We start from the raw sequence: 27,909 nt of genomic DNA, 5'->3' as shown, positions 1-27,909 counted from the left end.
TGGCTATGCACTAAGTCAATTCACAGAGAAAGACTCAGAACAAAGAATCTCACTAATCTCTGTGGCAGTGTGACACACATGTAGTCAATTGCAGGAAGCTTTCAGCATTTGTAGAACACCCTAGAGTCTGTCACAGCCCTTAAACTGAAACTCAAGGAACAGCTTTTCATTGATGGCTCTTGAATGGAAACTAACAGGACTGCAAATTATTTTGAACAGGATGCTTTCACTACTTCCAAAGGCTGGTTGAAGTTATTTAGTAATGCTGAACAATATGCAGCACCAGTGGGCTACAAGGATTGGTAATAGACATGACCCACTCCCTAGAGAATGACATTAAACCTGCTTTCTTAAAGCCCCTTCTATCGCCAATGCATGAGAAGGGCATTGAAGATGTATGATATTAGTCCTCATTTTGGTGAAGTTCTTTAGATTTACTGTGGTTTCCTCCATTCCCTCCATGCTCTTATTTGTAAGAATATCAAGGGTGTCAAATCCATCAAGAAGGTTAAAAGTGTGACATTTCTGAACCTTCTAAAGCTCAGGCCTGTCCCATTATAATATAGAAAGAAAGTTCTCAGATTTATCGTTCACATCTTCAGCAATTCACAGTCAATTAATCACTTTTGACCAGAGCCATAGGATTCAAAGCAATAGGATCCTTCTAAAGGCCTGGAGAAGGGCTGGAATAGGCACTGTGTGTTGAGAAATAATTTTGTGTCTAGTCACCACTGTGCAGGCAATTGCAGCAGCCAACTGGCATAACCAAGTCTCACAAATGGCAATTGCAATGATTGATCAGTTAATTTGTCCTGATGTTGTTGGTTCAGGAATAAATGATGGCTAGGGCACTGATCCTGCTCCTCTTTCCAGAACCTTGGTTGCACAGCTCATCAGAAAGATCACACCTACAACACTGCTGCACTCCATCGGTGCTGCACTGAAGTGTAATCCAAGATTTTAAGTTCAAGAACAGATTTTGAAACCATAACTTTCTGACTCAGTGACAATGTGCTATCACTAAGTTATCACCTTGACATACAAACAAAACAGCAACCTAAGGTGTTGCAACTTGAACATGCAGATACACATTAACAGGGCGTTCATTCAGTCAGGTTCGCTGCAGTGACAATAACCAATTTTACGGTCCACAGCCAGCAGGTTTGGAAGCTGGGGAGGGGTGGGCGAAGGGGGGGGTGGGTGGGGCGGGGGGGGGAGGGTGGGCACGCTTTTAAAATCCAGTGGGTGTCTTGCCCATTGCCCACCTGTCTCCCATACTATACGGGGCCACCGCTAGAACATGGGACTACAGAACTGCCTGCAATCTGATTGGCCAGCAGCTCTCTAAGGGGGAATGGAAATCTTACCGTTAGCCAATTAATGTCCTGCCAAACATTAAATGGCCACAGGACAGACAATACTGGAGGGGATGTGTTCACATACCGACTCTAAGTGGCACGGTGGGAAATTCCACCATCAGAAAAATCTTGTTCGAAACAAGCAATTGCTATCAAACTCGCATCAGGAAAAGTATCTCCAAATCCTCAGTCATCAAATAGGTAATGCGCCTTCTTCTCCAATCAATTCCTTACCCATTCACTCTGTTTTTTTGCTTGAGAAAGGAGTCCATAAATGGGCAAAAGAAAAATGCTCATATTTTCTGCAAAAGAGAATGCTGTGAAGAGATTGCTGTTGAATATGCAGCAACTTCGATCTGGATTGTATGCAGTAACGTATAATGCATTCGCACAATTGGAGTGCACTATGGAGCACTTGGCAACTCCGTGGCATTCTGCTTATAGATAACTTTCTTTTCAACTTACAACCACTCACTCAGCATCTCCTCACAGCAAAATAGATGAGATTCAGAACTTGGTTATGTTGGGAAATTACTCCTGCACCCCAATGCCATGGTTTAGACCAATGGTACGTCAATATGTTGCATTACTGCTGTGCAATCCGCACTGTGCAAATGTGACCATTCAATCAACAAATAAAAACTAATGTTTTTCGAGCAGCAGACTTGTTACATTTTGGTATGATTTAGCATATCACATGTTGACTGATTTTGTTATCAAATATGATCTTTCTGTGCCTACTTTGTACAAAATTGTAAACTCATGGTCTGACAGACGTTACAACTATCAATTTGAAAACAAAAAACAGATCACTCTAATTCCGATATTTTCCCCCATAGGATCCCAATGAAGACACAGAATGGAATGATGCCTTGCGGAGTTTTGGCATCATTCCTCCAAAAGAAAAGCAAAGGGATGAAGTTGAAGAAATGGTCCTGCGTTTACAGGAAGAAGCTAAAGGTAAAAGTTTAATTTTGTTTAAAATGCGAACATGAAAAACAAAAATTTCTAATAATTAATATGAGAGCAAAGTTTTTGTTAAAGTTTAATGCCACAAGTGGGCTTACATTAACACTGTAATGAAGCTACTGTGAAAATCCCATAGTCACCACACTCTGGCACCTGTTCGGGTACACCGAGGGAGAATTTTAGCATGGCCAATGCACCTAACCAGTACATCTTTCGGACTGTGGGAGGAAACCAGAGCACCTGGAAGAAACCCACGCAGACACACGGCGAACATGCAGACTCTGCACAGACAGTGACCCAAGCCGGGAATCGAATCCCGGTCCCTCGTGCTATGAGAAAGCAGTGCTAACCACTGTGCCACCATGCCGCCCCAGTGTGAGTTTGTACTGAAATCCCTAATCAAAACATATGTTACTTTTACCTTTTTTGTTGAACAAAATGGAGTGTTAATCAGTTTCTACCATTGCTTTTAAAGATGCCACAAATATAAAAATTATTAGCAGAAAGGAATGATGGCACACTGGGTAAATCTGTCATATTATGAGTGCACTACCTATGGGTGGCATGGTGGCAGTGGTTAGCACTGTTGCCTCACAGCGCCAAGGACCCGGGTTCAATTTCCAGCTTGGGTCACTGTCTGTATGGAGTTTGCACGTTCTCCCTGTGTCTGCGTGGGTTTCCTCTGGGTGCTCCGGTTTCCTTCCACAGTCTGAAAGACATGCTGATTAGGTGCATTGACCCGAACAGGCGCAGGACTGTGGCGACTAGGGGAATTTCATTGCAGTGTTAATGTAAGCCTTATTTGTGACTAATAAATAAACTTTACTATCTGAAGGCTGATTTATCGCTCACTGTCCCATTATGCTTCGTCCTAAACTGTTTTCTTCACAGTTTTTTTTGTCAGTGGTGGTTTGATATTGCCTTCCCCTCTCAGGGACAGGGTGAGGATATAGGGCCCAAGTCTACCTCATCCGCAACAGCAATCAAACCTGTGCTGTTGCCGTTCCTTTGGACAACACACTAGTCATCTAAGCTAGCCAGTCCCTGACTGGGTAAATACATCAGGAGTATTCCACAGAATTAAACAGTTCAGGTTCAAGCTCTGCCACGTTCATAGTTAGAATTCTCAGATATGCATGTCGGTGTATTAGAAAAGTACATATTTAACTCTTTATTGCTGTTAGAGAACTTTGCTGCAAGTAAGCATTAAGAGGACGGAGAATAGAGTGGGCAGTGATGGCTATCATAATTGTATGATCTGCCAACACCTGCTGTCTGCTTTCTGCTATGGGCCTACCATTCATAGAATCCCTACAGTGCAGAAGGAGGCCATTCGGCCCATCGAGTCTGCACTGACCAGAATCCCACCCAGGCCCTATCCCCATAATCCCATGCATTTACCCTAGCTAATCCCCCTGGCACTAAGGAGCAATTTAGCATGGCCAATCCACATAACCCGCATATTTTTGGACTATTATATTGGGTTTTGTGTTGTCACTCATTCCCAAAAGCAATCCAAACATCTCACATTTGTGGGAATTGACTCAACTGCCCTTTATCTATTTGTTCAATAGCCGAGGACAGCAATGATAATCATAAACCTTTATGACCTGAATCAGACTTACATCTCTCACAAATGTACTCTTCAAACTTCTCTGATGGCGAGATCATGAGATATAAATCATTAGTTGTTTTATTTATAGTGTTGTCAGCAACAGTTAAGATGCGGATTATTTATTTCAATCATAAGTTGCCTGTGCGTAATACTACAAATTGATGAATGCACGAACCTTCCCCACATCCATGGATTTTCTTGCTATCTTTCATATTCTATTCTTCAGGATAGACTTACGAGGCCTGACTTACTGCCTGTATCTGTGCTTTATTTCCTTCTGTTGCTCATGAGTAAGAGATGTTTTCCAATTGCTCAGGCTAGCTGAGCAATAATTAATTATTTATCATATATGGGGAAAGATTATCAAAACTCATTAGCATATTAACTACCTATAATCACAAACGTTCTTCAAATATGTGCCAATTTCTGCATAATGTTTGAATATTTTATGACTTTTTAAATTCAATAATTACTAAATTTCAGCAGGAGAACAGGAGCACCATTATGGGTGGAATCTTGTGAGAATTTGGCAGTGTGTTGCTTCTAGCGTGAAAAATGGAGCATCTGGCAGGATTTCTGACCGATGACTTATGCCTCATTAGTACACATTTTTATGCGCACAAGAATCACACTGCGCTCACGGAGTGCTCCCTCTGATTCACCCAACGCACCACAACTTAATCGCCACAATCACTGGGAAGTCCCATATAAACGGCTTGTTTCACATTTGCCCCTGGGGATGGTGGCCAAGAAGTCGGCACTTTGCTTTTTGGAGGGAGCCCTGACCAGGATGCTGGATGGTGTGCAGCAGAGGCGGGATGCACTCTACCCCCGCTCCAGAAGAAGGGTCACTGCTCCCGCGTGGGATATAGTGAGTGCCAGCTCACTGCAAAAGAGGATGTGACATTAGTATTGGAAGAAAATGAATGAATTTATTTGCTCAGCCACGGTAAGTGAATCAAGCCTGGTCTCTTTCTGGATCCCCTCATCCACCCCTCCCACCTCCAACTTCATCTCTCTCCCCGCCACCTCAGTGGGTGCCAACGCCAGGTATAAGGCTCCCCTCCCTCCTCCCACAATCACACTGTTCCCACCAGTAGCTGCTATGCTCCTCAAACTGCAACTCTCGCTCAAGCCCCACGTCTGCCACACCTCATCACCATCTTCAATCTCACAACTCCTGCCTACTCTCCCTATCTGTATCATTGTGGACAAACTCAACCACAGCAAGTGTGAGCTGGCATAGTCTGCTGGAGTCACGCCCGAGCTCTGAACCCTCATGCGTTTCAAGTGGAGAGCACCCGCGCTGGCCGGGAAGAAGGAAGACTGTGCCTGCACTGATGGTGAAGTGGGGGCAGCAGCCAAACGTGAGAATCCTCAAGACACACTGTCAATCCTCAAGTCTCAAGTGAGTGATCAGTGTCCCTCCCTTATTGCCAGTGACGCACTAATGCCATCTGCCTGCTCTTGCAGGCAAAGCAGCTGAACAGCCCAGACCATCCTTGAGTCCTGGACCAACCAGACTCGAGCAACTCTGAGCGAAACTTCTTGGATCCCACCGTTGAAGATGCATCACAGTGTCATCCACATCTGGCACCACCACTGATACTCACTACTCGGTGGCTTCACAAAATAGACATGCTTCCAGGTCACTCACTGGTGAGTACTTCACAGCTGAAAATCCATAGCAGGCAGAGGAGGGAGGACGTCCCGGAAACCGGCACCCAGAGGGATGCCAGAGGCCAGGACTCTGCTGAGCCCGTAAGGTCCAGACCCAACAGGGGACATCCGCCAAGGTAATCTCAGGCAACAGGATGTGGAAGTCAGCAGGCCTCTCTAACCTCAGCTGTGAATCCTGGGGAAGCACCTAGATGTAATGCGAGGGTAAGGAGGGGTAGGAAGTTATAGGCACCTAGTTGGTACAGGTGAAAGTGGGCACAAATGTAGAAAGGTCACCACTGTATATATTTCAAGAATAAATATTCACTTTTTTCACCCACAGAGCCTCCAGTAGGTCACTTGATGCCTAAAGCTATGCAAACCCTTCCACACACCCAGCGCTTCATTCCTGATGAGTGTGAGAATAGCTGTACTATATCTCTCCTGCACTGTAGAAACTATAGGTGCCCTGCCGCAGACAACCTCTCCCCAATCCCCGAAACACTATTCATGGAAGGGACGTTCCCAACTCCCTCATCATCAAGGTTCCCAACCACATCATCAAGGTTACAGCATTTTTATTTAATTTTATTTATTAGTCACAAGTAGGCTTACGTTAACACTGTAATGAAGTTACTGTGAAAATCCCCTAGTCTCCACATTCGGGCATCTGTTCGGGTACACTAAGGGAGAATTTAGCATGGCCAATGCACCTAACCAGCACAACATTGCAACATTGCACCTGTGCACAAGAGGCCAAGGGGCTGTCGAAATACTGAGCACCTGCCCACCTCGAGTGAAAGCTGAAACTGAAAAGCTGAGCACTTATCCCAAAGAGGCCACCAGCACCTGATGCTCATCTTAAACTGTTTATGAAGACCACAATGTGCCCATTCATTGGCAGGGAACATTCAGCTCTCTGTCAGGCAGGAGTCATTTTTATTGCGGAGGATGAGAGGACCATCGATCTGTCCTCACAGCAATTTATCATCATTCCCCTGCAGAGTCCGGCCAGTGGCTTCAGCCCCCTGCCCATGAAGACATACAACATTGGTTGGATGATGCTGACACCACATTTTTGGTTTTACCTGATACCCAGGGGTAGGGGGCAATTTAAAATGGGCTACTCCCGGTCATCCCCAAAATGAGATCTTACAAAGGCCTTCCTTGCTCTGTGGCACAGTCTGGTTCTGTTCATAGCCCTGCCTTCCACCTCCTCCTCCTCCTTGGCTTCATCATGCCCATCTCCCTCCTCAACATCCCCCTTGCCTGAGGAGATGTGGCGTTCGCCCATCTCCTCCTGTTTCAGGTGGTCTCCCCTCTGCAGCGCTAAGTTGTGGAGTGCATAACACACCACAATAATGTGGGAGATCCTCAGGGTTCTGTATTTTAGGGCATCCCCCAACCAGTCCGGGCACCTGAACCACATCTTCAGCAGCCCAATGGCCTGCTCAACCAGCACACGCGTTGAAGCGTGAGTCTCATTGTATCGAGTCTCCGCTGGTGTTTTTAGCCTCCGCATTGGGATCATCAGCCACTTTCTTAGTGGGTGTCCCTTGTCCCTGAGGAGACAACCCTCCAGCCTCCACTCTCCCCCAAAGACAGCTGGTATTTGCGAGTGACCCAGTATATAAGTCTCATAGGTGCTGCCTGGGAAATGGGCACAAACCTCCATGATGCACATTGTGTGGTTGCAGACAAGTTGGATGTTGAGGGAGTGGAATCCCTTGTGGTTCATAAATGACGTCACCAGCCAGGATGGTGACCTAAGAGCCACATGGGTGTAGTCAATGTCACTTTGCACCAGGGACATCCCTGCTATGAAGGTGACGCCCAGAATCCTGGTGTCCTGGCTCGCCTGATCCTAATCCAAGTTTATAAACATCTCTGCCCTTGCATACAGAGTATCTGTGACCTTGATGAACATTTGTGAGTGGCAGACTGGAAGATGTTGCAGATGTCCCCTGTGCTGCACTGGAAGGAGCCGCTGATGAAAAGGTTTAGTCTGGCTGTGACTTTAAGGACCACAGACATTGGGTGTCCTCCAGTTCCATGGGATGCCAGCTTGTGCAGTATGTGGCAGAGATGTTCCACCATCACCTGGGACAGACACAGCCTTCTCCAGCACTGAGGCTCTGGCATCTTAAGGAATGAGCACCTTGACCAGAAGATTCTAGGCCGGTACTGTCTCTGAGTTTGATCCTCTGCTCCTGCTCACCGTACAGCTGCAGGCCCCTGGTCCTGGGTACATGCGGCAGCATGGCGTTGTCTCTGCTGCTGGTCAATCGTGATTAGTAGAAAAGCCAACTCCACAGGCTCCATGATTCTCCTGAATCAAGCACAGAAAGAGTAAGAACACCTCAATGAGATATGAGGAGTGCTACCATGGCCCTGACCCTCATCCCTCCACCCAAATGCTTCACATTCACTGAGTTAATATCTGCTCTTCCTCTCAATATCTTCTCTGACACAAAAGCCATATTCCCACATTATTGCCCCTGTAAATCACTATGGTGAACAGCGCTGAGCCTCCATTTTCTCTTGGCATCCTACCTGCCCATTCCCTTCCTCCCTGGTCTGGCGAGAGTGACACCCACACCTAACCCCGAGCTGTACTTATCTGTGTCGCCAGCCTTTTCCCTGCTGCCTCTTAAGTGTTGGACAGGCTGAGGAGAAATGGCCACCTGTGGTGAACCATAGATGGTTACCACTATGGGTACTGAACCATAGATGGTTATCACTATGGGTACTTGTACATATGTTACTCTTGTTACTGTTGGGGTTAGGGTTGGGGTGTTCCACCTGTTGGTATTGTTCTGTGGTACACTCCGGTTGGCTCCGCCTTCCTATAGGAGTATAAAGGTCACTGCACTTCCTAGTGACCCTTTAGTCTGGGATTGTATTGTTAAGCAATATGCTCCATTCTTATTGCTAATAAAAGCCTTTATTTCCCGGGTACGATCCAGCCTCCCGAGTGAATTAATCGCGCATCACCACCTGAGCGCTCACCTCCAATATTTCCCTTGGAGGTGAAGACGCCAGGTTCACGCTTATGTAGAGTTTCACGTATGGAGAATCTGGGCTCAAGATTCCACCCAAACATTTTGGTCACACTTTTATTCCAGTGAGAACATAAAATAATATTCTTACCAGTATGTTTTACTTTGCATTCCTAACGAGTGTATAAAATGTTAGAAACACATTACTGACCTAACAGAACTGTACAAAGTTCCTGTCCATTGTTGACATCATTCTCCAGCTTCATTCAGTCAACTTGATTTAATATAAAGAAACCTCATTTGGAATAGACTGTGGAGTGTTTTTGTTGTGCCGCCACATAGCGATAGAAAATATACAAAGTTTATTTGAAATAGTCCAAACAAAAAATTAGCTTTAACTAAATCTAAGAATTTAACAGCAATGTTAGCAGTCCACACTGGTGTTGAAGAGCCTCGCGTGTCAGATCTGCATGTCACCCATGATTTTCTAACCATGCATTTTTAATTTAATGGTCAGGAAATTAAGAGAATACATGCTCAAATTTTTGATGGTTCTTCCGGCAGGTGAGGTTCTCCACTGGAAACATGATTGGAGATGCTCCCACTCTGCGACCATAACTTCCTGGGAAGCATAGTGGCTACTCGGGAAGTTAAGGATAGTATTAGATGAAAGAAGAAGCTTATAATGTTACAAAGAATTAAATCTGAGGATTGGGACTGTTTTAGAAACCAGAAAATACTGACCAAAATGTTGATAAAAAGGGCAAAATAGAAAATGCTGATAAGCTAACCAGGAATAAAAAAACAGATTGTGAGAACTTAGATGAGTCCATAAAATGGAGCATAAGTAAAGGAAACGTTGGTCCCTAGAGGTTTAGACAGGAAAATTATAATGGGGAATGAGGAAGTAGCAGACACTGAACTGAAATTTTGTGTCAAAATAATATTAAAAACGTTGCTTCTTACAGTTAAACCTTACGAAAAGATGAACCTTGTAGAGCTAAAGGAAGCAGAAGATGAGTTTGATGAGGAGGATGAACGTGCTATTGAAATGTACAGGTTAGTGCAAAGATTTCTTTAGCTTCACCAATAAGATAGCATGATGCTGTGAGCTCAAATACAACTGTTCTATCAGAAAGAAAGGATCTGTTTGCATTGGTGTACTGAGTATTGTGTCATTTTCAGATCAAAGAGAGCAAGCCTACTTATATGTAGTTTTAATTTCAGAGGTATGATAGTTGACGTACGTTTATCTACACACATAATTTTGCAAAGAATTAATGGATTGCTATATAAGAACTGTGAGTATGTGAAAGTAATTAATCAACATCAGTTCATTCTTTCTGCTGCATGAGCATATGGGAATGCAGAGGAAATATTACACCATAAGGATATGATCCTGTTGGGTCCTGGTCTGGTCCTAAGATTCCATGGGTCCTTGTAAGGGATGGCTCTCTCTCTGCCTGCCTCAAACAAGGACAACATTGTGTCAGCAAGTGGACAGTTACAAATATGAAAGCTCTCACATTCCTAACCTCTCCACCACATTTCTTACTAGAAGCCATTTTCCGACTGGGAAGAACAAGCAATTGCTCACCTCAACCTGCAATATTGTGTGGAGTATATTGAGCGGGATTCTTGTGCTACACAAATTCTGTGCAGTTAAGTCTGAAAGGAAACCCTAAGCAACCAGAATTAATTTATCTCGCAAGGGTTTGATCACCTCTGTTGAATCCCTTTAGGAGCTGAAAATTTATATGTACGTTTACTTTGGCCAATAAAGAAGTTCAGGGTTATCTATGATGAAGCAGCCATATGTTACTCCACCTTACAATGACACTTTATGCCAAGCACTGCTGCAAAGCCCCTGCAAGCACTTGCAGATTGCCCCTTTCACAGAAAAAACTCCAGCACACGCCATCAAACCATAAGAGGTAGGAACAGGAGAAGGCTGTTCGGCCCCTCAAACCTGCTCTGCCATTCAATAGGATCATGGCTGCCCAACATTCCTCACATCCACTTTCCTTTCCTTTCCCCATAACCCTTGATTTTGTTACCGATCAAAAATATATCTCAGCTTTAAATGTACACAATGTGTGCGATCTTGGGCCTGTGTTTGCCATCCATGTGAATGCCGGTGTGGCGTCAAGATCTGCAAGTCACCGTTTTTGCCACGAGAACGAGATTTCGGATCTTCCCTGCCCCTTATGGCGATGTCATCAAGTTCACACCCATAATGGGTGTGAACCTGCTGTACATTCATTTGAATATATTTAAATGTTATTAACCTGCCCCTCAACAGATATTGATCCCCCACTGCCACATATTGACACCGTGCCAAAATGACATTAGCTCTGCCGTGAACCTGTCGTGCAGGTCTCCCCAGGGTTGTAAAGGTACGCATATCCCCCAGGGGAGAGAGACATAATCAGGCAGTGTCCTGGCAATGCCCCATGGCACTGCCCCTTTATTCTGAGGCTATGCCCTCTGGCTCTAGTCTCTCCCATGAGGGGAAACATCCTCTCAGCATCTAAGAATTTCAGCCCCTCAAGAATCCTATATGTTTCGGTGAGACCACCTCTCATTCTTCTAAATTCCAATGAGCAGAGTCCCAACCTGTTTAACCTTTCCTCGTAAGGCTATTCATCCACACCAGGGATCATCCAAGTGAACCTTCTCTGAACTACCTCCAATGAAATAACATCTTTCTTTAAATAAGGGGAACAAAACTGTTCGCAGTACTCCAGATGTTGTCTCACCAGTACCTTGTAGAGTTGCAACAAGACTTCCCTACTCTTATACTCCAACCCCCTTGAAATAAGGGCCAACATTCCATTAGCCTTCCTGATTGCCTGCTGCACCCATGTGCTAACTTTCTGTGTTTCATGCACATGTACGCCCCAAGTCTCTTTGTGTTGCAGCTTTCTGCTGTTCTTCTCTATTTAAATAATATTCTGTTCTTTTGTTCTCCCTTCCAAAATAAAAAACTTCACATTTTCCCATATTATACTCAATTTACCAACTTTTTTCTCACTTACATAACCCATCAATATCTCTATGGAAACTGTATCCCTCTTGCAACTTGCCTTTCCACCTATTTTTGTGTCTTCTGCAAGTGTGCCTACAGTACATTTGCTTCCTCCCTCTAAGTTATTAATACATGTTGTAAACAGTTATGATCCCAGCATTAATGTCTGTGGAACCCCACTGGTTGCAGGTCACCAAATGGAAAAGAACCCGTTATCCTCACTGGCTGTTTCTTGCCTATTAGTCAACTATCTATCCATGCCTACCTCCATGTACTATCTCCAATACCATGTTATGACTTAACCTTTTGTGAGGTACCTTGTCGAATGCCTTCTAGAAGTACAAATATAACACATCCACTGGTTTCCTCTATCCACTCTGATTGAGACTTCTTCGAAAAACTCTTAATAAATTAAAGTTTATTTATCAGTCACAAGTAACACTGCAATGAAGTTACTGTGAAATTCCCCTAGTTGCTACAGTCTGGCGCCTGGTCAATGCACCTAACCAGCACGTCTTTCAGAATGTGGGAGAAAACCAGAGCACCCGGAGGAAACCCACACAGACACGGGGAGAATGTGCAAACTCCATACAGACAATGACCCGAGCCGGGAATCGAACCCGGGTTCCTGACATTGTGAAGCAGCAGTGCTAACCACTGTGCCACTGTGCAACCCCCCAAAATTAGTCAAACAAGATTTCACTATTGTGTTTGACGTGTTGACTCTGACTAGATATGATTTTCCAAATGTGTTGTCATTACTTCCTTAGTAATTGATTCCAACATTTTTCCAACAATAGATGTGAGGGTAATCAGCCTACATTTACCTGACTTTTGCCTCCCTCCCTTTTTGAATAGGGATATTGGCAGTTTTCCAATCCTCCAGCACTTCTCAGAATCCATGGATTTTCGGAAAATTACAAAAAATACATCCACTATATCTGTAGCTACTTCTTTTAGGGTCTGAGGATGCAAGTCATCACGGCCAGGGGACTTATCTGCCTTTAGCCCCATTAGTTTGTCTAATATTATTTCTCTCGTGATGGTACTTAATTCCACCCCAGTATTCTTTAATATTAATGGGATGTTCAAAGTATCTTCCACCATTAGACTGATGCAAATTATCTGTTTAATTCCTCTGCGATTTCAATGTTCCCCATAACTATCTCCCACATTCGTTTTTAAGAGGCCAATGTTCACTTTGACTTCGCTTTTCCTTTTTACATATTTAAACAAGCTCTTATTGTCAGTTTTTATATTCCTCGCTAGTTTGCCCTCGTAGTTTATTAGTTTATTTTTTCTCTATTTAATATCTTTTTAGTCCTCCTTTGCTGGATTTTGAATTAATCCCAGTCTTCGGGGCGATCCCTGACTTTTGCCTCCTTATATGCTTTTTCTTTCAACTTAATCTCTCCTTAACTTCCTTAGTTAGCCATGGTTTGTTTACCCTCTGTTAGAATCTTTCCTCCTTACTGGGATATATTTTTGCTGAGAGTCACGAATTGCCTCTTTAAATGCCTGCTACTGCAGGCTTACTGTATTTCCTGCTCATCTATCTGCATAGTCCACTTGAGCTAACTCTAGCCTCGTTTCACTGTAATTCCCTTTATTCAAGTTAAACACAGTTGCCCCTGACCCAAATTTCTCACTCTGAAACTGAATATTAAATTTTATAATGTTATGATCACTACTTCCAAGGGGATCTTTTTCTCTGTGGTCATTTATTAAATCTGCCTCATTACCCATTACTAGATCCAAGATAACCTGTTCCCTGGTTGGCTCCATGACACGTTGCTCTCGGAAACTATCCCCAATGTACTCTACGAATTTACTGTCATAGCTTCCCTTTTCAACTTAGTCATAGACTCATAGAGGTTTACAGCATGGAAATGGCCCTTCGGCCCAACTTGTCCATGCTGCCCAGTTTTTACCATTATGCTAGTCCCAATTGCCTGCGTTTGGCCCATATCCCTCTATAAGAATCTTACACATGTAACTGTCTGAATACTTTTTTAAAAACAAAATTGTACCCACCTCTACTACTACCTCTGGAAGCTCATTCCAGACACTCACTACCCTCTGCGTGAAAAGATTGCTCCTCTGGACCCTTTTGTATTTCTCCCCTCTCACCTTAAACCTATGCCCTCCAGTTTTAGACTCCCCTACCTTTGGGAAAAGATGTTGACTATCTAGCTGATCTATGCCCCTCATTGTTTTATAGACCTCTATAAGATCATCCCTCAGCCTCCTACGCTCCAGGGAAAAAAATCCCAGTCTATCCAGCCTCTCCTTATAACTCAAACCATCAAGTCCTGGTAGCATCCTAGTAAATATTTTCTGCACTCTTTCTATGATGTGGAGATGCCAGTGTTGGACTGGGGTAAGCACAGTAAGAAGTCTCACAACACCAGGGTAAAGTCCAACAGGTTTATTTGGTAGCACAAGCTTTTGGAGTGCTGCCCCTTCATCAGGTGAGTGACTCACCTGATGAAGGGGCAGCGCTCCAAATGTTTGTGGCGTTTGCTACCAAATAAACCTGTTGGACTTTAACCTGGTGTTGTTAGACTCCTTACTGTGTTTACCCCAGTCCAACGCCGGCATCTCCACACCTGTGACTCCACTTTCAAGGAGCTATGAACCTGTACCCCTAAATCTCTTTGTTCTATAACTCTCTCCAACAGCCTACTATTAACTGAATAAGTCATGCCCTGGTTTGATCTGCCAAAATGCATCACCTCACATTTATCTAAATTAAACTCCATCTGCCATTCATCGGTCCACTGGCCCAATTGATCAAGATCCCATTGCAATCCTGGATAACTTTCTTCACTGTCCACCATGCCACAATCTTGGTGTCATCTGCAAACTTGCTAACCATGCCTCCTAAATTCTCATCCAAATCATTAATATAAATGACAAATAACAGAGCACCCAGCACCAATCCCTGAGGTACATCGCTGGTCACAGGCCTCCAGTTTGAAAAAAAACCCTCTACAACTACCCTCAGTCTTTTGTCATCAAGCCAATTTTGTATTCAATTGGCTATCTCATCCTGGATCCCATGATGCAACAACCTACCATGCAGTACCTTGTCAAAGGCCTTGCTAAATTCCATGTAGACAACGTCAACTACACTGCCCTCATCTACCTCCTTGGTTACCCCTTCAAAAAACTCAATTTGATTAACTTAACTTGATTAACTCAATCAACATAAACATTAAAGTCACCCATAATCATTGCTATATTCTTTTTGGATGCCCATATTATTTGCTGACTTATACTCTTTCCACAGTGTAGCTACTGCTTGGGGGTCTATACACGCTTCCTACCCTTTCTCTTACTGTTTTTTATCCCACCCAAATGGACTCTACATCATCCGAGCCTAGATTCTCTCTCAGAACCGACGTAATTTAATCTCTTACTAAGGGTGCTACCCCACCACCTTTTCATTCCTTCCTGTTTTTCCAAAAGTTCAAATATTCCTGGATATTAAAGTTCCAGTTTTGATCTCCTTTTAACCATAAGGGCTATAAGATCACATCCATTTACCTCGATTTGTGCTGTCAGTTCATCTACCTTATTCCGAATGTTTCGTGCATTAAGATACGTTGAGATGACTTGTTTTACCATTTTTAATCATCCTAACTTTTCTTTGTGCTGTGGCCCTATTTGCCTCTCACTCTTGATTACCCTGTCTATTATGTTTGCATTTTACTGTTCTTACTTTTACTGCTGTCCTTGTTTCTCTTTCCCTTGTCACCCTGCCTAAGTTCCTAACCTCCTGCCATTCTAGTTTAAACCCTCAACAACCACACTAGCAAATTCTCGCCCTTGGACATCAGTCCCAGTCTCATACATTTGGAACAGAGTCTGTTGCCTTATGCTTGCATGGATGAGCACTTCATTACACTTACCTACACACAGTGGGACCCCAGATACTCAGACTCTTGAAAATTAAAGATTTGAAAATATGGCGAGAGAAAAAAAAAGGGAATTACAGCAAATGGTTCTGATTTGGAGATAGCACTGCAGAACCACAATGGGCCAAAAAACCACCTTCCATACTGAAATTTCTGATTCTAAATAGGTATACAGATGTAGATTCCATAGGCTTCTTTGAAAGCAGATTTTAAGCAGAGCAGTGCCACACTGAAAATGGCTCATGTTTGTGTTTTAGGCGCAAGCGTCTGGCAGAGTGGCAAGCCCGACAAACAAAAAGTAAATTTGGTGAATTGGCTGAACTTCAAGGAGATGAGTACGTAAAGCAAATTACTTACGCAGGAGAAGAAATTTGGGTCATACTTCACCTTTATAGGCCTGGGTATGTAGTTAATCAGTTTAACAGATGTATTTTTAGTTGTGTTATTAACTTCCGTGTTTCGACATGCAACATTGATGCAATTAATTTTTCAGACCATAACATCTCACATCAGATATCATTTATGACTGACAAATGCTGGAAGATTATTTGTGTTTACTCAGGAAAATTTACCAGTATTATTGTAAAGTTTTAAATGGTAGAACATTATTCAGTGTGTCTTCCTCTTTGAAAATAGAAGATTGCTGAGTCTTTTCCAACTGGTTCTTCAGTTCCTTTAGTGTGAAATGAAATTCATTTAGTTTCACTTTACAATTTTACAGAAGAACAAACTTTAACTGAGGGATCCTTGGAGCATCGAAAGGACTTTCACTAGGTTTTTCTTTTCTTTGTGAAGCTCAATTACTTCATCTTGAGATTTCTGATAATTTAACAGAGTCTCCTTGAGTTTTTTTCTGTTCTTTCATACTGCTGTTCAAGGTAGCCTCCATTTCTTCAAGCTGCTGAAGAATTATGTATTATATTTGTGTTTGATCTTGAAGGACAATTAGATATTCTTTCAACTGTTTATTTTCTTGTTGACCTCTTGCCAACGAATGCATCACTTTGATGCATTGCTTTCGTACTGCTGATAGTTCCAATGAAGCTTTCTCTCAAGTAGAATACAACTTCTTTTAACTCCTCATGTTTCTCTCGGACTACATATTGATCTTCAGAGTCTTTCAAAGCTGTAATCTCCTTGAGTGGATTTTGTGCCTGCTGTTGTACTGTAGTTCTGGTTGAGTTTTCTCAACTTCCACTTCCATTTGCCAACAATGAAATTCAGAGTTGTTATTACCTTTTGCCTCAGAAATATGTTTATTCAGATCTCAAACAGTTTGGTTCAATTAATACTTTAGTTTATCATGCATTTTCAAAGGTATATGCTCAACTTTAATTTTGTGCTTCAGATCTTCTAATTCAGCTTTGATGCAAACATTTTCCAACCCTATTTCATTTTCCTTTTGCTGTGTTTGTGTAGTTTGGTGTTCACTAGATAGCTTCCCTTCATTCACAGTTAGCTGCTTGATCTTCACTGCCACTTATGGTTTGTGTAATGTATCAGGCTTTCCAGAAAGATATATTTTTGTTACTTCCATAAAGTTTGTTGCCTCTTTGGCACCCTTGTGTTGTTTGCTCGGGTAGCGCCTTCTTCCCTTTTGTAGCTTTGCTGAAGGTTTTCTATTGCTCTTTTTAAAGCTCCGTGTGCTCCACAACTTGATGATTAAAATGTTCATCAAAGGCTTTTAATGTTTCACTAAAGCTGGTTGAGGATTCATCAATGCGGTACATTAGGATTCCTCCTTCTGCAAATACATCAAAAGAAATTTCAATGTAATAACTTGTACTTTTTCTGATTTCTAACTTAATCCTGATGTACTCTTGTAATCTAGAAATCCTCTTGGCTAAAATGCCAAATTTTGGGTCTGGTTTGGACCTTGCCTTTGTCTAAATTGGTCTGGTAGCTTTAATTTACTTTCTAGGTTGTTTTTCATAACGACCACCTCTTTACATTTTTCTTCCAAGGTGGCTTTGCAGTAAACTTTATTCCTCCTCTCTTTGTTCTCCTCTCTGAAGAAAATCTTTAAAACAAGAAGCCTGGACCATCTTATGGATTTATAAATCACGGAAAATATACTGGGAAGGCAATTTTTAACCTCTGCCTTCAGTTTTACAACTTATTTTTCTTTCACTTGAGCTCAATCACCATGTATTTTGGTGTTAGTTATGGACCTGTTGCTGCAGCTTTCTGAATTTCAGGATGGTGTTGCCATTCACCTGGAGACAAAGGGATTACTCGCACTTGCCACTTTTGGTGGGATCTGCTACAATGGCAATTACTCTCAGCTTGAAAGAAAGATTTTCTCAGCAATGCCAGCTTGGAACAATTTCCTGCAGAGTTCTCTTGCTCATTTATGTTTATACTTGCAAACTTTTCAAATCCTGGCTTTTGCTTGCCTTTAACTGGGTTTAAAAATTAAAAAGTTGTGATTCCCCCAGAATGTTCAATCAATTATTTATACAACAACCTCAGGATTAGGTTTTTAGTGACAACTTTTTTCAAACTGCACCTCTGACTCTGAAATTTTTAAAAGAATTTTCAGGGCTTGCTGTAGCCTGGAAGTTTAAAAGGTTTAACTCATCCACTTGCTAGGTCTGCTGACATTGTGGTCTGGGAAGCTGAACTTCCAAAGGAGATGCAATGGAGTCTTCTACTGCTGTAAACAATTTAAAACCCCTGCCTTCAGCTTCCAAGACTTGCTTTCATGCTTTTTAGAAACATAGAAAATATAATCAGGCATAGGCCATTTGGCCCTTTGCTCCACCATTCATTCTGATCATGGTTGATCAGTAAATTCAATATCCTGATCTCTCCTTCCCCCCATACCCCTTGACCTCTTTAGCCCCAAAAGTTATATCTAATTTCTTCTTGAAATCAGACAATGTTTTGGCCTCAGCTACTTTCTGTGGTAGTGAATTCCACAGATTTAGCACTCGCTGGGTGAAGAAACTAGAATTTTCTTGGTGATTTTTCCTCCATCCATGTTCTTTTCAGGTCAGACCGCTTTGCTGTATTTATTTTTTCTGTCTTTCAGCATTTTAGTTATTCCACAATCTGCCACCATGTTGTAAGGTTGTTTGGTGTCTCACTAAGAAATCTGGAGACTTATATGGTGAACATAAACTGTTTATTGGTAACTCACAACCCTATACTTCTCCAACTGCATGGGTGCTGTCTCCAAGCATGATGCTTCCAGACTCTACTACACACAGTCTACCATCATGTGAATCTCTACATCATTGTGTTACCCCCCAGTCCCATATTAACCTTTGCACTGCTGAACACCCTTCTACTACGAAAAGTAATTACCTAACAATTTGGAAGTTTCCAGAAGCCATGCAAATGCATAGGCTAGAATGTTTTGTAGGGCTTAATTAATTTGTAAACATCCAACAGCTAAAGCACAGAAGAAAGAATTAGAACAAGAAATTAGAAAGGGAAAGTTTCTTATAAGAGAGTACTTATAAGTTTATTTAGCCCTGTGTAATATTTTTTTCAATAAAATATGCCTCAAGGTAAGTGTTGAACAAACAGAAGACAGAAGTGACCTGCTAGACTCAGGGAGCAAATCCACCAAATTTCCTGACAACATTATGGGCCTGATTTTACCATTTTGTGTCTAAGTGCCGAATCTGGGCGTCAAATAGGTCCGAGCCTGGAATCCTCTTGCCAGCGCGCCCATGCGCAGTTCAAAAAAAAAATCGAAGCAGCTCGCCCAGGCGGGGAGAAAAAAGCAGAGAGAGCGGCTCTCTGACTCAGATCATCTAGGCGGGTGGGGGGGGGGGGGGGTGGAGGGGGAGGGTGTGTGACGGATCCATCTGGCTCACCAGGTCAGTTACAATGCTGCGTTCAGCATCTACTGAACCATCTTGGATACAAAGGATAATGGCATTAGGGTTCTGCATGTAAGCCTTGCTTATGCTAAAAATTATATCCTTGGTGTCAGCAGCCATTCCTGATGTTACAGTACTGATAGCATCAGGAAGATCGACCAGTACCATTCATTATCCTTTATATCCAAGGTGGTTCAGTAGATGCTGAACGCAGTATTGTAACTGACTTGGTGAGCCAGATGGACCCACAAGGCAGAAGGACCATCTTTGTGTTGACCAAAATGGTTCTAGCTGAGGGACATACAGCTTATCTTGCTAACGGAAGGATGGTGGAGGGAGACCAGCGATCGAGGTAGGTTGGGGGTGTGCTCTGCCGAGGGGGGGCCTGCCTCCCAGGGGTGTCCGATCCTGGGGGGGGGGGGATGGTCTGCCGGGGGGGCCTGCCTCCCAGGGGGGTCTGATCCCGGGGGGGGAGGTCTGCTGGGGGGGCTTGCCTCCCAGGGGGTCTGATCCTGTGGGGGGTCTGCCGGGGGGGCCTGCCTCCCAGGGGGGTCTGATCTGCGGGGGGGGGGTCTGTCGGGGTGGTTAGCGGGGGGGTCCGCGAAGGATGGTCGAGGAGGATGGTGACTTCAAAAGGGCAGAGAGGGCTTCGGAGGTTCCCCTGCAGAATAGAAATCCGCTTCGGACTTTTATTCTGTAGGTTACTAAAAGTGCGGATCCGGAACGGGCCAGAAGACGGTAAAGTGGGATTCGGCGGTAGGGTTGGGCGTGAGGTTCATTAAGTCAATTTACATGCATGCTAATGCATTTAAATCGTCGGGCCGCCCAATTCAGGAGCGGGCCGGTCCCACGCCCAAATCGGGTGTCGGTAAAGCCGCGATCTGCTCGGAATCGGGTGCAGATCGTGGTATAGGCCCGACGCCCAACTTTACCATGATTTCGCACCCGAAAACGGGCGCGAAGGTTTGGTAAAATCGGGCCCTATGTTTGAGATTATTAGCAAGGTCACTGATTTACAATTTTCACAGAAAAATAAGCAGAATCATGAATATCAATCTCACAACAGTAAAAATTTCTGAATCCAATGTAAGTAAAAAGGAATTTGGTTTATTCAGTCACATTGAACCTAACTGAAATGTTAAATATGATTCACAAAAAACTCTTTAAGGTCCTAGGATCCCACAACTGAAGCTAAAGTTTGTTGGTAGCAATTTCAACTTTGTTATCTGGCAGTAATGTGCCAGAGCTGATCATCTGCTCATTGCAGAACCTTCCTGTTTTTCAGTTCAATTACTTCAATAAAAGATTTACAGCGATTTTAACTTTAAACATCTTCAACATTGGATTGTGATTAATTTAGCTCATATAACCTGAAATAACATTCTATATGTTCTGTATTTCTTTTAAATTGACAACCCTCTTTTCTCTTTTTAAACAGTCCTCGGTGAACACTATTTTTTCATACTATTGGATTTATTTCAATCTGCAAACTTGGGCACTGTATTGAATCTTTTGCTTAGAGCGCCATCTTGGGGTTAGGCTATTCTCAGGTGCCAAGAGATGAAGGTTGGTCACTAACCTGAGGCCAACACTAACTAATCTAAATGTGAAAGACAAAAGTAACCACAGAAAAGTTACAGTGCTGATGGAGGCTATTCAGCCGATTATAACTGTGCTAACTCTCTGGAGGAACAATTTGCCACTCCTCCACCTTTTCCTCGTAGCCCTGCTCATTCACCCTTTACAGATAATACTGCAATTCATGGCATATAAATTGACCTTTGAAACCTCGGAAAATCCTCCCAAAAACCAGGGGTTGGGGTGGGGAAGGCTTATACACTAAAAAAGTATAAAATATGAATGGCAGTGTTGGTTTAGGTGGTCGCCATTTTGAAATATGAAACAAAAAGATTGATCATTCAAATTAACTCAAGGTGACATGTTTTATTGAATGAATGATTTCTATAAGGATATGCTTAATCACAATCAAAATTTTTAAAAACCTGTCAAATTCATTCGCTTTGACATTCAACTCACAAAGAGTAATTTACAAACCTGGTAAGATTAATCTTATATTCAATGTCAGTAAAATGAAAGAGATAGTTATCGACTTCAGAAAGCGAAGTTGAGGACATGCCCCTCCCTGTATATCTATATCAACGGTGATGAAGTAGAAATGGTCGAGAGCTTCAAGTTTCTAGGTGTCCAAATCACCAACAACCTGACCTGGGTCCCCGTACACCAATGCCAAAGTTAAGAAAGCCCACCAACGCCTCTACTTTCTCAGAAGGCTAAGAAAATTTGGCATGTCCACTATGACTCTCACCAATTTCTACAGATGCATCCCAGAAAGCATCCTTTCTGGATGTATCACAGCTTGGTATGTCTCCTTCTCTGCCCAAGACCGCAAGAAACTACAAAGGGTTATGAACATAGTTCAGTTCATCATGAAAACCAGCCTCCCATCCATTGATCCCGTTTATACTTCCTGCTGCCTCAGAAAAGCAGCCAGCATACTCAAGCACCCCACACATGTTCGCCAACTAAGAGTAAAATAAATAACGGTCAGGATTCTCCAAAAAAATTCTAAGTTCCCAACATGCAGGAAAATTGTAGTAAATCCCGTCGTTTTTTAGGGTACTTACCAGAGTGATTCTCAGACACTTGGGCATCACAGACTGCCCTAGCAAGATTCCATCTATTAAGTAAGGGGAGGGTATATTTCTGCCCGAGAGGCCGGCAGCATAGCACTGAGCAGGCCACTGTGCATGCACTGATCTTCAGCACTGAGATTGGCGCGTGCGCAGTAGTCTCCCCATTGCCAGCCTCCAGGTTGCTAGCCATCCCATCGCTGGCCAGCCTCGCAATCCCCCATCATTGGCCTTCCGACCTCCCCACACACGATCACTGGCCTCCAGGACATCCCTGAGCCAGCCCCATGTCCCCCTCCCATTCCCCCCTCCCGCCAACTAGCCCCGATCTCACTGACCACCCCCCGGACAATCCCAACCCCGCCGATTCCAATGACCAGCCCTGACCACCCCCCCCCCCCCCCCCCCACTGGCCCCAATCTCCCCCCCACCAACAGACCCAACCCCCTCCCCACTTCGCTGGCCAGCCCCAATCGTCCTCAATCCCTCCCTCCCTTACGATCCTTTGCAGAATGGCAGTGGGTTCCCCCCCACTGATGCACGTCCTAATTGGCACTGTCTGGTGCCCAGTGGGCAGTGCCAGTTTGGCCCTTGGTCAGTACCAGTGTGCCAGGCTGGCACTGCCCAAGGGAAACCCCCCTTACCCCCTACCTCCCGGGGGGGTCTCAATGACCTCTGTTTCCTCCAGCGGGGTCAGATGTCTGTTCCCCGTTAGTGGGGAGCAGTCGTAAATGCCGCTGGAGGGAACATCTCCTGGCGGGGGAGAGGAGAGGCTAGCAGGACTGAAGAATTCTGTCCTGGGCCCGCTAAGCATATGGAAATGTCAATTTGAATTACATTTCCATATGATAATCAGCTCCGTGCCGATTTCTGGCGCAGAGCTGATTACGTCGGCAAACTTAACATCGGAGACGTGCGGAGGCCATGACACCCAGCAGGAATCCTGCAAAATGGCCACTGCTGATGTCTCCCAGCATGCTGCGCTACTCGAGCAGTGCAGCGGACTGGGAGAATCACCCCCTACATCTTTAGACTACAGAAGGTAAATATGGACAAGAAAAATGGCTGAAACATAATAAATGTCCCAAGGGAGGACTGTTGTCACAGAATGTCACAAAGGAGAAAAACAGAAAGCAAATAGCAAAAGAATTAGGGGCATGGGCATGAGAATGAAGAGATAGGCTTTGAAGAAGCATTTGAAAATGGGGGTGAGATGGAGAAGCTGAGTGGTTTAGGAAGGAATTTTCAGAGTATAGGCCCAAAGTAATTGGTCCTCTGTCACATATGTTGCCACAGAGGGTGCAGAAAGGGAACATGCTGGCACCTGTAGCTTGAGGAGGATAAGTAAATGCATGCTTAAAACATAATAGAACAAAATATTTTCTGAATTTTTAGAGAAAACAAAGATATGTAACTTAAAAGTAGAATTCCATTAAAGCACTCTTTTGTTATTGTGCTAATATTTAATACTTGGTATATACTGATAATATTTTAAAGAAAATATTAATTCATTTTGAGCATTTCATTTTACCATAAGAGGTTTGCCATTTGAGGTTTTCCAATATTGTGACAATTATAAAAATTTGAGGGAGTGAATTTCCATAGGGTTTCTCTCAATTGTCTTTGCCATTTATATATTTTTTCCAGTTCTTCCATTGAAATGAGCGAGCGAGCTCTTGTGGAGACTTACTCCTATTATTTAGCTTTGTTTATATAAAGTTTCAAAAGTTAAGACAAACTGAATTGGACAATGTGTTTTGTTTTCTTACCACTACAGCATACCAATGTGCATTTTGATCAATCATCACTTGAGCCAACTAGCTAAAAAGTATCCAGAAACAAAATTCATGAAGGCAATTGCAAACATTTGTATTCCGAACTACCCAGACAAATTTTTGCCGACAATTTTTGTGTATTTTGAGGGTCAAATGAAGGCCAGGTTCATTGGATTAGAGTGCGGAGCTCCAGATCTGAAGTTAGAAGGTAACGTATTCAAAATATTAGTGATAGCTGCAATATTTTGGAATTGGTATCATTGATTAGATATGACAAAAACATACCCACCTTCCCCTCCCCCTGACTTTCTCCCCTTCTCGAAAAGCACTGACTCTGTGTGGAGATATTGACCCTGGTTGACATCTCATATGTCAGCTGAGCGGCCAATAGTGATTCCCTGATTAGAAATTTCTGAATGAAGGTCATTTTGAGGCTTTCTTGTGTTGTGCAAATCCCTATTTGTAGTCACAAGAAACGGCTAGTTCAGAAGCTCAAAGCATTTATCATGTCAATCACATCAGAACAGTTTATTGGCAATCATATCATTTGTGGTGATCTATGCCAGAACAGTTTATTATATATTTCTTACGGTTAGCCACTATACCCATTGTTTAGCATTATTGTAATATGTCCTGACTGGACCTTTCTTGACAACTGTTGATATTAATATGGTGAATGTTGCTAAAAATTAGAATAAAAGCTGCCAGATTGTCCTAAGATTCCAACTGGTTCCCTGGTGTCCTTTAGTTAAAGGAAGTCTGTTGCCCCCACATAGTTGGACTCACACACGACTCTAGTCCCATAATGGGGTTGACTCCATGATGCTTTCAGTGTAACTGGGATGAAGAATAAATGTCCCGTTGCTCATGCCATCTTTATTCTAAGAATAAATAAGAATAAATTACATCATATATCATCTAATAATTACAATGGATGGAATTTCGCACCCTACCCTCGGTGAATTTAGTATCAGGGAGGGCATTTGATCAGGCAGGAGAGTGGCAGCTGGAGACCCCCCCTCCAATTAAGTCCGGGGTGAAAAGGCCTGCAGGCAGCCTTCCAACCCGGCCACCAGTTAAGGCCCTCAAATGGGCAATTAATGCCTACTTAAGGCTGCATCCTGCTGGTACTCGTGTTAACCCAGCAGAGGGCAAGGGACTTGCCATGTGGGGAGCTCGACAAGATAATCCTGACATGTTTTCCTGCTGGCCTTGGGTAAGGATAGGGGGCGGGGTGGGGGGCTCCCTTGTGGAAATGCACTCAGTGCCAGATCGAGGAACCTGGCATCGGGATGGAGGGGTCACTGAGGGACTGAGGGCCCAACACGCTGCCCTTACTGCCCTCAACCTCCACCCTGAAAACCCCCTCCTGCCATCACTCACCTATGCCTGAGTCCCTTCTGGATCCTAGGCCTCAGGTAGGTGTTATATGGGTAGCAGTCCGATAGCCCTACTGTTCAATAGAGGTACCAGCCTCTGATTGGCTGGCAGCTCATGATTTGATACTGGGGAACTTGATACTGGGGAAGGGCCACCGCTGGCCTGTCAAGTGTCTCGGTGAGGTTTGATTCAGTGGGCTCTTGTTGGCTCTCCAGCAGGCTGGCTAAACTGCTGTTGCGTTCATTAAATACTGCCCAGTATATTAGAGGATTTAGGAACTTTTTGACAAGTGTTCCAAATTATTTACAAAAACTTTAATTTTCACTAAAGGTGGATGAAATTGTTATTTTTAGTCAGAAGAAAATAGAAAGACAAAACATGAGCTGGCATATAGTTTTACGAAAAGGTCAGGTTTTTCCATGGTTGTCGTATCGGCTGTTGCAGCACGCCTGTCAAAATGAAATAAAAACTATGCAATAACACCCCTTAGAGTTGGTGTCACTTGGATCACTGTAGTGGAAATTACAGACAGGATTTGTCAAATCTATTGCGATCCCAACATTAGCTGGAAATACTTGTCAGAACATGCACGGCCAGCCAGCAGAGCCCCTTCTTCAATTTTATGAATGGTAGCCAGGGTCACCAAGTTGTTCAAGATGTCCACCAGTTTGGGAGCTGCCAACTGAACCTCAGCAACACTGCTAGGAATGGTGGCCATTGTTGATAAAGGCAAGGGCCCTTCCAGCCGACAGCAGGTAAAGCAAATTTTAAGCTGCTATTGATGGAGGGTAAGCGCCTCTGAGAAGATCACTATGGCTACAGGTGCTGCCTTCAGTGTCCACAGCCCCCTCATTGATTAAATAAACCATACCCCAAGGCTGCCATTAGGCAGCTTCCATTCAGCTGGTGGCCTCCCCACTCGGTGACCTGGTAAAATGGCGCTTAATTGGGTCATTGAATATTTAAATTGGCTTCCCACCTGTTTGTGGCAGGAAAAATGTCGAAATGCTTTCCAGCTTTTGCTGAAATTCCCTGGAGGTGGGATATCGTTAGAGAGTCAATCCACCATGGCACCCCATAATTTTACTGGTCCCCCCTCCCTCCCCCGCCACCACAACCTTGTTCTAACTTCACACTGGATGTAAAATTCTCCTCTATATGTCCATCAGCAAAAGCATATTGCACTTTTAGTTCCAAAGTGAGAAAAACTGGCTTGGCATTGCATAATGGTCTTGAAAACTCAGCTATTTACAATTTTTGTACATACATCCTGCCCATTCCAGTTGTTTGTGCTATCTTTTATGATAGAAGTAAATTTTAGTCCAACTACATTAGTCCAAAATACAAAAGCACTCTAAATTGTCAAGTAGTGGTTTTGCTTTTCAATCACAAATAGAAAATTTATGTGATAAAAAATGATAATTTTTTACCGTGGGCGGCACGGTAGCACAGTGGTTAGCACTGCTGCTTCACAGCTCCAGGGACCTGGGTTCGATTCCCGGCTTGGGTCACTGTCTGTGTGGAGTTTGCACATTCTCCTCGTGTCTGCATGGGTTTCCTCTGGGTGCTCCGGTTTCCTCCCACAGTCCAAAGATGTGCGGGTTAGGTTGATTGGCCATGCTAAAATTGTCCCTTAGTGTCCTGGGATGCGTAGATTAGAGGGATTAGTGGGTAAAATATGTAGGGATATGGGGGTAGGGCCTGGGTGAGATTGTGGTCAGTGCAGACTCGATGGGCCGAATGGCCTCTTTCTGTACTGTAGGGTTTCTATGATTTCTATGATTTCTATGATAATAAATGGCTAATGTCCACGTTAATGGGAATATATGACTTGGAAATATATCACCGTTCCTTCGCAATCGCTGGGTCAAAATCCTGGAATTCCCTCCCTAACGTGGACTGCAGCAATTCAAGAAGGCAGCTCGCCACCACCTTCTCAAGGGCAACTAGGGATGGGCAATAAATGCTGGACACCCAGCGACGCCCATGTCCCATGAATGAATTTAAACAAAATGCAAAGTACCACAAATGTTATTCTCATTTCAGAGTTGGAATGGAAGCTCGCAAATTCAGGTGCAATAAAGACATGCTTAGAAGAAAATCCCAAGAAAAAGATCGCAGACATGATGACATCTTCAATACGAGATTGCTCCATTCAATATAGTAGTAAAAATGACCAAAAACAAACCTGATATTGTCAACAAATGTTACTAGCTCAATAGGATTGATTAAATATGATGCTAGAGAAGTATTTTGTCTTTCATTTCTATTTTGCCATAACTCCATCTAGTTCCATTGTTCAAGTGCTAGTTTTATTAAGTCTGATAGATGATCTGAATGTAAATTTTTCCTAACTTTCTTATTCAGCTGAACTGATCAAGCCTTAGATTCTGTTCACCATAGAGGAAAGTGGATTCTATAAACTGTGATTGTACCAGAGCAAAAACCCCAAAGTATATTGTGAAGCCCCGAGCAGTTTTTCCATTTTGGCATTAGTGTTAAGGGTGGAATTGTGTCAGAACAATTCTGAGTGTTGAATGGGCGAGAAAATGGGAGGTTTCCTTGCCCGTTTTTCCGGTGAGGTAAATTATGTGAGTTTACGGCACTCTGTGCAATACAAGCCAGAATCTGATTCCTTCCAGTGGGGGGAGTGAACGGAGCCTATTTGACTGAGTACTGTTAGGGGCACCATTGCGCAGGCACCACAATCTACCAGAATACT

General features: G+C 43.4%; 1 protein-coding gene across 1 annotated transcript; it reads left to right on the top strand.

Moving 5' to 3' along the window:
• The first annotated feature begins 311 nt into the window (after window positions 1-311).
• Window positions 312-27,379, top strand: LOC144509735 (phosducin-like protein 2). Its single transcript, XM_078238550.1, has 6 exons — window positions 312-395; window positions 2,198-2,318; window positions 9,569-9,659; window positions 15,806-15,949; window positions 23,810-24,015; window positions 27,234-27,379. The coding sequence occupies exons 1-6, from the start codon at window positions 312-314 to the stop codon at window positions 27,377-27,379; spliced, it is 792 nt and encodes a 263-aa protein (XP_078094676.1).
• The last annotated feature ends 530 nt before the right edge of the window (window positions 27,380-27,909 follow it).

The sequence above is a fragment of the Mustelus asterias genome, chromosome 1 (genome assembly GCF_964213995.1).
Source record: "Mustelus asterias chromosome 1, sMusAst1.hap1.1, whole genome shotgun sequence".
NCBI classification, from domain to species: domain Eukaryota; kingdom Metazoa; phylum Chordata; class Chondrichthyes; order Carcharhiniformes; family Triakidae; genus Mustelus; species Mustelus asterias.
The sequence above is the reverse complement of the archived record's forward strand: the minus strand, read 5'-3'. Positions and strand labels throughout refer to the sequence as shown.